A 12,070-nucleotide genomic window follows, 5' to 3' on the forward strand; every position below is an offset into this window, starting at 1 on the left:
GTTTTAACTTGCTAGGTAGTGAGTCTATTTTAACCTATCATATGATATGCTATTAAATGAATAGAGTAAATCTTATCATGGTGTTAGATGATGTCCTGGTGATACTACTCTAAAGTCTTCTAGGACTTTAGAGAGAAGAAAAGTACTAATTATGTGTATTTTGGTTGGTGGATCAATTTAAGTAATGTGGAGTAAACTGAATCCTGTTTATGTTTGGTTGCTAGGGTTTGTTAGTCAGGATTTTCATATGCCAAATAAAGAAAATGCATGATCCAGTGTTAGCAAGAAAACTTAGTTTTGTCTTTTTAAAATGCAGACTTCTTAACCATTTATTCTAATTACTAAGAATTGCTAAATGTGAGAAATACTGCTGTACTTAAGAGAACTGTTACATATAGCAGGTGCAAACATAACCTTTTCTTTGTCTTTGTAAACATGAAAGGACAGATTGTCTCTTTAGAATAGATAAATTCATGGAAAGAAAAACAAAGTGGAAAGAATAACAGCCAATAAACTAAAGAGCCAACAGAATTAGTTGCAGGCATAAATAACTGCATTGTAAGGGTAATTTGTTTAGATTCTTGAAAAGAAGTAGGCACTAAACTTTCCACATATTAATACTTATTAGAGTACTTTGTACTGAACAAATTAAAAACTATTTTCTAGAATTACGGTTTTCTAAACTATTTGGCACAGTTAGCCATTCTTCAGAGGAACATACCACCATGCCTTAAAATAGAATTTACTAAATACTTGAAAATAAGAAAAAGATCAGCTCATTTCAAAACCAAGGATGTTAAAAAATTTGATAGACGTTTTAGAGTATATGTTATGAATATTAATGACCACTTCTAGAATGATTTTGGAAACTTATGAAGTTCTAAGAGTAATGAAACTTTGAGAACAAATATTCTTGATCAGTGAAAATACCAGGTCATTCCTTCAGTTGGAGAATTGATTGCAAATATGTTGATATTTTGTAGGGAGAGCTCAGGGATCACCAGTTCTTTGTAATTGCTCATATTTGGAAAGTTTTTCTATTCTAGCAACCAGATTTGATGATTCTCTTTTTGTACCTGCCACCTGTATTACTGCCTTTTTATGGATACTGTTTAAGGGGACTTTGGTGTGTGTTTTTCCTTAATTCTGTCCAGAAAAACTATCAACAGAAAATTCCAGTATATAAAAATAAAGCTGGTTCTTCACAACTTGTTCCCTAAGTCTAGGTGATATATCAATCTTCCTGATCTTATTTTGTAGAGATTTGATTGATTTCCAACATAACTAAGTCTGGTTTTATGAGGGCAGAATACAGTGCTCTGGATTTCAGATGATCAGGCAGTCAGTTCAATAATGTAGTATCTCCTGTGAGACCAATTTACAAGTAGCGCATAAAATAAAACATATGTGAAGTACAGACTGCTCCTGAATAAGGAAACTTAAGAATCTGTAAGCATGGCAAATCAGCTGACCATTGCTATTCCTTTGTTTTTCTATCTTTAAAATGGAGATGATGATGATACTATCTAATGTTTCTGAAACACATAATTTTTATAGGGAAAATGGTACTACAATTGCTAAGTACTAATATACTAACACTAATAGTTAAGCTTTACCTTAACACTTAAAAGCTTAAAGGTTAAGCTTTTAGCATTCTATCTGGATTTTGACCAGGATACAAAGAGATTTCCATTAATAATAAATTGTATGGGAGTTGCTCTTTGCTTAGCAACATCAATGAAATACCTACTTTCATGTTTGGTAAACTACTAGTTTAAGTCATTTATAAGGAGAAAAACACTTTCATTTTAAGAACAAGTGAGCCTGATAAATGAAGCATCCCTTCAACAGTCTAGCATCATTTTTTCTAAGTTCATTTTAAGCCTTGAATTGAATATTAACAAATGGTTATAAATTATTACACATACAGAAGCAAAGTGAATAGGTAATCTGAGAAGATGAGTTTATTTGTACTCTTGGGTAGTTGCCACCATTTACTTGCAATCTCACTATAGTTACCATTGTGAGGAGAATAGTCAATCAAAGTTGAAGATATAAAATAAAATTGAAAATTGAATTGGAAGGTAATTTTACTTTCAAATGGTTTGCAAATGTAGATGTTAAGTGTGAAATGAATGCAGTTAATGACCATAGCTGGGAGAGTTATGCACCTGCTGATCACAGGAATATTATTATGTGAGGTTGATTTTCCTGTTGACTACCTCATTTTTCTAAACATGGTCTCATTACTTCTCTATCACATGTCTGACCCTTAGATATAAATACTCAAGCACAGACATAATAAAAATACATTAACTCCTGTATAGATTTTTTAAATGCATCTTTGAAAATCAAGGTGTGTGCTGCAGATGTTTCTTGCCTTTGTAGGTTTAACATAGGTCGTGCTTTTTGATAACAGAAAAAAAAAAAGGTTGACTTTCACCACAAGTACTTTTGAGTCATTTTACAAGTGGGAGTTCTAATATTCTAACTCCTGTTGTCTGAATTATTTCAGAAAAACTTTTCATCAGACCCTTGTTTTATTTTTATTTTCCAAGAAACAATGTAACTGAAAAGTCTGAAAGTTACACCAACTATCAAATAATTATCTTCTCCCAGGAAACAAATTATTTTACAGAATTTTAAGACCATCTTCTTTCTCCAATTTTGCCTGTTCTTCAAATGTTTCATATACTTCAACCTGTAGAATATAAATATTTTTCTTTTAAATTTATTTACTGAAATAAAATTTAAACTTCTTTAGTTGTGATTATAACTATATAGCTAAGGTTTTCTGCTTCTTTACAGCATACATACCATCACAAAACCCATCTTATTTTAGACATATGACAGTCTGATATAAATGTGTGTATTTTTACCTAAATGAGTGTTTTGTATTGCACTTCGGAATGTAACTGAGCTGTACATTTACTAATGGCCTTTTTATTGCTAAGGTACCTAATATTTTTTGGGATGAACATAAAACTATTCATATAAAAAAAAAAAAAATAAAATTTAAACATATTGAACTAATATGAGAAAGTTAACTCTAAGTTTTTATTGCCAGTTATTTGGAGATATGCATGACTTAAGTCTAGGCTCCTACTGCTTTGTCATAGCATCACTTAAAGCAACATTCTCCATTGAGAATTATGCAGTTTGAGTTTCAGCAGGAATAGTATTTTTATGTGTGTTTCAGCACTCAGGTTACTGCAGCTACCTGGTTCCTCTGTACAGTTGCTCAGCTCTACACATAACCAGGAGATCTAGGGGAGTTGCAAGCAACTACTACTCCAATTCTTTGAAGTTCTTTGGTGCCTCAATTTCTTAGCACTTCTGAACATCAAGATTTAGAGCAGAGTGGAGAGTTTCTGAAAACTACATCCATAGGTTTTTCATCAAAGGGTATATGAGAAGCAAAGTAATGGATGTGGAACTAAGCCCTGATCTGGGGCACAGGCTTAGCTATGTGGCCAACTTGCTGATGATCTTAGGTGAATTATTTCACATCTTGCTTAAATTTCTTCAAAAGTAAGATCAAGCCCAGAATGCTAGCATTGTAAGACACTTTGAGGTCATCTGATGAAATCACTTTTCAAGGACTCAGTGGTATTATTCATCTATCCATAAATATATGTGCAGCTGATACTGAAATCTGCTATGTCTAAGGATAGCAGTGGTGAGGATATAGTGTTCTTCCCCTGGCACAGTAGTGAAATTTCTGCCTTTGAAGTGCATGTGATTTTGAGAGGAACTGCTAGTCTTTCAAAGTGAAACAGCTAGTAGACTCTTCCACTTCATTTTGATTTGCCCACCCACGTTATGAGGATTAATAGATTAAAGATCAGATTGTCTGCAAGGGAGAGGAAAGAATCAACAAGTTCTGGAAAGCCGACGGACTTCCTGTTTGCTTTGCAGGATGGTCTTAATGACTATGGGGCATCAAGAAGGTGCTCCTGTGTTTTTAATTGCCTGTACTAGTAGAACCTTTTGATGGTTACATACTTGCAGTATATTTTGTACTGTCCTTGGTTGAACACTTGAATTGCCATAACAGCTAAAGTATGTAACTTGCTCCAGAGTTAATGCCCTCCTAAGCTGACCTAAGGAATCCTAACAACATTTCAGGGTGTTTATCTGCAAATTTTGGGTGACATTTCATTAGTTAAGCTACAGGTAGTCCTTACTAATGAAAAAGTGTTTTCAGTAATAAAAAAAAAATAATCTACAGGGCAGTCTCACAATTTTAAACTAAAACCCAGCATTTAAATATAATGATTATGAGTAATTATTTTTAACACCACTAAGTAGTGACAGAAAGTTGTTTATTGTAATTATTTGTCATCTTCTCAGAGGGACTGCTAATTACAGAGAAATACCCATCTGTTAGAAATAGGCCTGTTCAAAAATAATAGGTAAATTAATCATTATTTCACCATACAGATTGCAGCCTTTAAAGTAATGTCTGTTCTACGGTATAGTAAGGTAGGACTGCTGGGGAATATCAAGGCTGTGCTGCTGTGGGCAGCTAAGCCACACATAGCTGCTCTCTTACTTCCCCCGCAGTGGGATGGGGGAGAGAATCACAAGGGTAAAAGTGCAAAAACTTGTGGGTTGAGATAAAGACAGTTTAACAGGTAAAGCAAAAGCCGCATGTGCAACCAAAGCTAAATAGGCATCTGCTACTTCCCATCAGCAGGCAGGCGTTCAGCCATCTCCAGGAAAGCAGGACTTCATCATGCGTAACGGTTGCTTAGGAAGACAAACGCCATCACTCCGAATGTCCCCCCCTTCTTTCTTCTTCCCCCAGCTTTATATGCTGAGCATGATGTCCTATGGTGTGGAATATCCCTTTGGCCAGTTTGTGTCAGTTGTCCCAGCTGTGTCCCCTCCCAACTTCTTGTGCACCCCCAGCCTGCTCGCTGAGAAGCAGAAAACAGCCTTGACGCTGCGTAAGCACTGCTCAGCAGTAACTAAAACACCCCTGTGTTATTAACACTTTTCAGCACAAATCTAAAACATAGCATTATACAAGCTACTCTGAAGAAATTTAACTCTATCCCAGCCAAAACCAGTATAGCTGCTCACAAGACTTGAAAGAAACAGAACATAAAAATTAGCCTCTTTATCAGTTTAAAGGAAACCTAATCTTTGTGATCATGGCTGTGGTCTGAATCTATTAGACATGTTCAGATTCAGTATCCTTGATGTCATTGTGAGATGACCTGAATAGTGGGCAATAAACTTTTGTATTATAATTCACATTTGAAGATACGTGCTCAGGAAGTAAAACCAGACAGACAATGTCTTGTGTCTATCTTTAAGCCAACAAGAGTCTATATAAAATGACAGGGGCATTTTTAGGAAAAGAAAGCAAGTAATGTTTTTCTAGTTAGCAGGTAACAGTGTGTCCCAAGATAACACAAGCTTAAGGGGCAGAAACAAGTGTGATTATTAAAGGCTACTGGGTTCTCAGTTCATACAAATTGAATTCTTTCATAGTCTGAAGGGCTATGGAAATCTAGCAAAGAGTGTAGACTGTTGAAATAAAATTAGCATGTAAAGTGATTTTATATACGCAGGAATATAGCCACAAAGTTTGAATTTGAGAAAGAAATCTCATTACTCATCTTGTAAAAGAAGTAATTTTTAAATTCTGTATTTGCTATCACTGACATAAAGGTTCTGCATATGAATAGTTTTTTTGTGATTGCCCAAAGATAGTGGATTATTGAATTGACAAAGATCTGTTCCATTCTCTCCTGCTTCTTCTTTTATAGGATAACTGATTTAGGAAATATTAAAAGAAGATTGTATTTATCAACGGTCCATAAGGAGTTATCTGTAACCCCTCTGCATGCAAAAATTCCTCTGTTTACCATCAAGCGCAAAATAGTAAGTACCTTGGGAATATTCCTTGAACTGTGGTTGAGCACGCTTTTTATATCAGAAATGTTTTATGTAAGTTTATAGACCTGTTGAAATTACCATTTGGTTTAGAATTCAGTTCCTGCCGATTCAAGATACATGTGTATGTCCCCTCTACTGGACGGTATCAGAACTACTTAATACTACTACTCTTCTACCCTTCTTCTAACATTAGGAGTTCATTCCCATTTTCCAAGATTAATGCTGTTTGTGATGTGTTTATCTCTCACTTCTGCTGTCTATTCAGCCTTTGTAAAGTTCTCTGTCTCTGTGTCCCCGGTGCTTCTTCATTATAGTGCTCCTGTTCATGTGCACCTTCTCCCGTAGTGACCTTTTATTACATTCACTGGAGCTGCAGGTAGACTGTAGCTGATGGCTACTTTCATGTGCTTCATGTTCTTACGGATTCTGGTATATATAAAACAACATATATGTCAAACTGGTGAAAATAAAACAATAGCCATCAGCTTCTCCCTGTTCCCTTCTCCCATGCCCAGCAACAACATATGGTAATAGCTGTCAGGATACAAAACCTGATGGTTACCATATAACCTTGTAAAGACTGAAGTCTCAACTACTGCTTTAGAAAGTCATTTGCAGATGAGAATAGTTAGATTTCAAATATTTTAAAATATAACTATGCACCAAGAGAACTAAATAACAGTATGCTAAGTATCTGTGGATTTAAGGCTAGACATGTGAGAGAATATTTTACAAAAACCTCTGAAGTTATGACTTCTTTTAAGATAGTTTAGGTGAAGGTAGCTGTGATAATTTTAGATTTCAGGAGTTTTCTGCTTTGTGGGAAGAACTGGTTGGATTTTTTTCAAATGAATATGCATCAGATCATACCCCTGAAGTTGCCGTTAATTCAAGATCCACTGAAATGAAATTATTTTTCTTCAGTATAATTTCAGTTAGTTGGTCTTGGTGTCAGGCTAGCACAAATGTTTCAGGATTAAAGTATGCATAAATGTACACCAGGTTAAATTCCATCAGAATATGAACTTCAGTTATACATCTTAATTTAGATTAATAAAACATAATCAGAGATCCACCTAAACGCTCTGATCAGTTATAATGACAAAATATTTTAATAACCTTAACACTTGACCAACCTTAAAGAGTAGGTCTGTATTTCTTAGTGTATCTGAATACAAGTCTGTCTTCTTTTAAATGGTTATCTGCCTTTTTATTGTTGCTTTTACTTAAAGGAGGGGGAGTATGCTGCTTTCGGTGATTAGATAGATCTTTTACATGGCTCTGATAGTTTAACTTATTGTATACACAGGCTGATCGTTATTATCAGTATGATTGGTTGTGAATATGGATATAATATGTTGTTTGTTCCATCAGTAGAACATAGTTTACATTTTCATATCCTAGCTTCCTGTATTGTATTCTTACAAATGATGCTATTTTTAAACCTCAGCAATAGAAATATCAGTTATAATTAAATACTGCATTTTCCATTCCATTGCTTGGTGTCTTCAAAACAAGTATTCCTTTCCTTCCAAAATTTCAGACTTAAAAGCTGAATAGTAATGTATGGACCTAATTTTTTTCTCAAAAAATATTTACTATTTGGCATTTAGAAACTAGTACTTTTACCTTGACTTTATAAGGAAATGAGGCATGAATGATCATTATGTCTTGGTATTCTTCTCCCTGAATAAAACTTCAACCCATTGATCAACTGAATTTTATATGTGAGTAATCATATCAAATATATTACAGTTGTGTAAATTTCATGAGAATGGTTACGTTTCTCCTCAAGGCCATTTCTGTTTATTTCCCGGTTATAGAAGATGTGTTAGCATCAGCTCATCCCTCACTAGATATCAGAATCGATGAGGAGATTAATTGTTAGGAACACCAGAACTATGAGCATATGTGTTTTTAAACATCAGAGACTCTAAACGCAAAACATAAAGCCACAAAGAAAACATACTTTGTTAGTTGTTCTGCTTGTGGCATTACTTGTTTTATATGAAACTCCTTTTTTTCTGGGAGAATAATGGAATTGTAATATGGTCCACATGCAAAATAGACACCTGTAACTGCTTATTTCTATATTATAAAAAATAGCAGTATACAAGAGTTGAATTAAGTGGAAAAACTTGAAACTGAGAGAATTGAAAGAGCTACTGAATAGTGCAGGAGAGTGTAGCACATTGATGTTAGTGTTCTAAAAGTGTTTCCTGAAACAAATGGAATAACTATCTAATGAGAATTAAAACATGTATTTAAGTAGGATCTTTAGCAACCTAGGCAGTTGTCATTATCTGATTTGTCTTTTGGAAATGTCTTATCAGGTATGGTTAACATTTATTATAGACAATGAGTAGTGGGGTCTTGTCCATGCTAGAAATTTGCCTGATAGTTTTCACTGTGGAAGGGGTGCAAGCTTTGGAGAGATCCTTTTTTTTTTTTTTTTGAATCTCAGAAATCATCAAAGAATCTCCAGCTATAGCCTTTGGAGCACTTAAGCTGCAGTAACTTTAACTTATGAAGTAATATTGAATAACAATTTTTTTTCCCCCAGAAAACCTTCAATAAATATACTTTCTCACAAGTTAGCTGCAAAACATATTGTGGATATGCTGGGTAACAGAGCTCACTTGGGCTGGCAGTCACTAGGTCATATGTACGGATCTGTTTGTATAAATTGTTGTAAGTGCAAGAACAGGAATATCTTTTTTAATATCAAAATGTTATGCATTGTGAATCACAGCCTGTGATAATCTAATACTCCACAGAGACTTCATTTATAGAGAACGATACACTAATACTCTTCTGCAATGATTAGTGTTTGGGTTTTATTAAAGAGTATTGTTTCTCTTTTCTAGTGGTGCAATATGTGTATTGACTTGGTAGCATTCACCAGTGAAATATTCAGAGGAGCTGTCTTCCAGTCTTTGGATGGAATTAGTATTTCAGCTAACTGTAAACTGAGAAAGATCTTCACTTTAAAATCCAAGCCTCAAGATACAGCTGAGGAAGATGGTGTGTTATAATTACTGTGTAGCCTTAACCATAACTGTTCATATTATAAAATCAAAGCTTCTTAGTCATCAGATTGACAATTTGAAAGATTACATGATTTCATGAAAATTAAAGTGGTAGTACAGCACATTAAATCTGCTAGTGTTGGACTTTAGGCGACTGATTAAATATATGTGTACTCCTCTGTTTTAAACATTGACTTCCTTATAAGTATTTTATTGAAGAAATTCTGGCAAGATTTATCAAGTAGAGAGCTTGTTTTAACGAGGGTATCTTATGCTGATAGAAATCAGGTTTCAGCCAAGAAGAGAGTGTCTGAAAGGAAAGAGAGATACTTAAACTTAGCAGCATTTGCTGCTTGTTTTCTTAATTTTGGACATTAGCAGCTGATGAAAGATTTCTTCTTTAAATAACGCAAGACAAAAATGTAACAAAACAGTATTATAGGAAACAGAGCTATGAAACTATCATAAGCACCTCTCTGTGATCTTTAGTCCATTTATCCTAATGTGTCCTTGTTCATCAGGAAAGTAATACTGGCGGTGAGCTGAAAACTGAGAGATTAGATTTGTAATAGAGCAGGTAATAGAGCAGGATATTGGTCAAAGGTTTACCAGTCTCCAAACTAGCATCATAATCCTGAATCGTTATTTTCCAAGGGAGAGAACTTCATTCCTCACTGATATTTGCAGTAATAGAGGAGGAATTGAAAAAGCACAGCTGTCACTTTCTTATTTTAGAGGAACCCTAGGTATAGGTCAGCTTCGATTTCATTCAAATTTTCATGTTGTGGCTTTTAAAGAACACACATGAAAAAAGGGTTCTTGTTTCTGAAGAAGGGATAGTTAGCAGTATTGTAAGTGTAACAAAATGTATCTTCCATTTGGAAAACCTAAACCAATAAGGGAGAGTATGTGATCATTGTGATTACTCCTCTTTTTTTTTGTTGGTGAGGTTGGAAAAAAAAATTAATTCAAAAAATTACTGCAGAGAGAATCTGGTAAATTCTCAGTAGAAACTGCAGTTAGAGGCCTCACTGGCTTTAAATTAATTTAATTCCATCAGTGCATTGTTTTCTGTCTTCCATTCTAAACAGTTTTTGAAATGTGTGTAAATGTTCTAAATGAGTTCCAAAATTCCAAAATGTAGTTAACATAATGAGTAGACAGCTTTAATAAACTGTTTGCATGGTAAATTATTGCACTTTTAATTACTGGATTATCAATTCTATGATTATTACACAGCTGGTGGGCATAGTATTTTCTGTATGCTTATGAATTTCCTTATCTAGGCAAGTCTTAAAATTACATTACAGCTTAAGGTTTGGCTGTGTTAAAATAACTCTATACTTCATACCCAATTACAGAAAAACAGTAGTAGTTTGTTGTTGTTATTAATTAACTTTCAGTTAACAATCATGATTTGATAAAGCTTTTTTCCTCTCAGATGATTGGACCACTTAGTTGAGCTCCACTGAATGCAGTGACATTGCAACTTGTAATGAGGGTCGAGTTCTTTGCTTAAACCTCCTTGGTGGTGGAAGTAGTGATTTCAAGGTGCAATGTGTGTGTTACTCTTTCTTAGTAGCTCGTATACAGTATGTTTTGCATTCTTAAAATGATAGCAAGTGGAAAGGAGAAACAACATATACTAAGAAATTATTTCTGTATGAGATCATTGAGATAGAAGAGGAAAGAATTCATCTTCTCTGCCCCGAGATACTGAGGCATACAGGCTTGATATATACCTAGTTTCTGGTTTCCATAGTAATCCGGAGGTTATGTATGAGGTTTTTGTCACTAAGTTTTGTGTTACAGCAGTAAATAATGTAATGGCTTGGTGAAAAAATGGTTGGAAAAATATGTCCACTACTGAAATATAACATGGGACACTTTAATTTTTCTATTAGGATCTCAATACTTGATCCATTATTTGTGTTTAGTTTTGGGGTTATGTTTTCCTCTTCTTACCTTTGGAAAAGAGGCTAATCTTCATTAGCTTGCTATATTCAAGTCTTATGAAATTTGGAAGGAGTTTGCATCAGAACATCAGGAATGGTTCTGACTCTGGATACCTTTCTTCATAGAGAATAACTTTCATAAACTCAGTCTATATTGATTGTCAAAGGGCAAGCAGAGAGAATCAGATCACATTCTGCTAGGTTGGGTTGACAGCTTTTTAGTTTATCATGAAAGTGTAATGGTGTCCAAAGTTTGAAATTAAAGCTTGTCAAATTCTTTATTTACATATATGGATCTTCTCTATCTGCTGTTTCAGTCCCACTGATATAAATACCATTTTCAGACGTTCATTTTGTCTGAAAATCAGTATATCGGTATTAGAATTAAAGCTGAGTTGTAATAAAAATTAACAAAATGTATTTTGTGATTCTGTTTTGCTTGTTCACTTGCCAAATCAAGGAAGTTGATTTACTATGGCTATTCCAGCCATTAGTCCATATTTCTTAGTTTAAATGTATTCAAATTTTTTGGCCTAAAAAAATGCACAATATAATTTTAAATTTTACGTGTTATTGTCTTAAAAGTGAACAATTGCAGCAAATTTTTCAAGTGACCGTAATCTATTAAATCGTTATAACCATATGAACTAAAGTATATGTAATCTAACAAATAATGTAAGTCAAATTTAATTCTGTTGTGTCATCTGAGTGAAGTAAAGCCCGTGTTTTTTGATTCTAGATATGTGTGTTGTTCCATTTATGCCATATAAGCCCACAGATGTTATTCCTCGAACCTGTCAGCTAAATACAGATGTGCCACAAGTTACACAATTGCTGAACCTGACTAAAATTCACAAGCCAGAAATAAAATGCAGGAGATACCCAGTAACAGTGCAAGAAACAGGTATTACGTTGTATTAAAATACTGTGAATACAATCTCTACAGTATGCATACAAATAATGGATTTTTTTGTAAAACTGTATGTTCCGGTGTCATAGACACATAGACATATATCTGTTCTATAGTTTGAGATCTATGTGCAGCCTGAACAATTCTAATTCAAGCGTGGGATTTATAGCAACAATATTTGAGGTATGTCTTTTGAATGTACGTTGAAGTGTGGCTGTTCAGTTGTTACACTTCTTTTTAAAGTATGTTTACATTAATGAAACTCT

The 12,070-nt window shown here is 34.2% G+C and overlaps 1 protein-coding gene across 1 annotated transcript in view; it reads left to right on the forward strand.

The window, feature by feature from the left end:
- Positions 1–12,070, forward strand: part of CUNH3orf67 (chromosome unknown C3orf67 homolog) — an 86,449-nt gene that overhangs the window by 20,586 nt on the left and 53,793 nt on the right. The window contains exons 6-8 of the mRNA XM_019473455.1: positions 5,781–5,895; positions 8,778–8,934; positions 11,634–11,798. Coding sequence (XP_019329000.1) covers positions 5,781–5,895; positions 8,778–8,934; positions 11,634–11,798 — 437 coding nt within the window. The remainder of the gene's footprint in view (positions 1–5,780; positions 5,896–8,777; positions 8,935–11,633; positions 11,799–12,070) is intronic.

This window comes from Aptenodytes forsteri, unplaced genomic scaffold (genome assembly GCF_000699145.1).
Source record: "Aptenodytes forsteri isolate BGI_AS27 unplaced genomic scaffold, ASM69914v1 Scaffold53, whole genome shotgun sequence".
NCBI lineage: Eukaryota > Metazoa > Chordata > Aves > Sphenisciformes > Spheniscidae > Aptenodytes > Aptenodytes forsteri.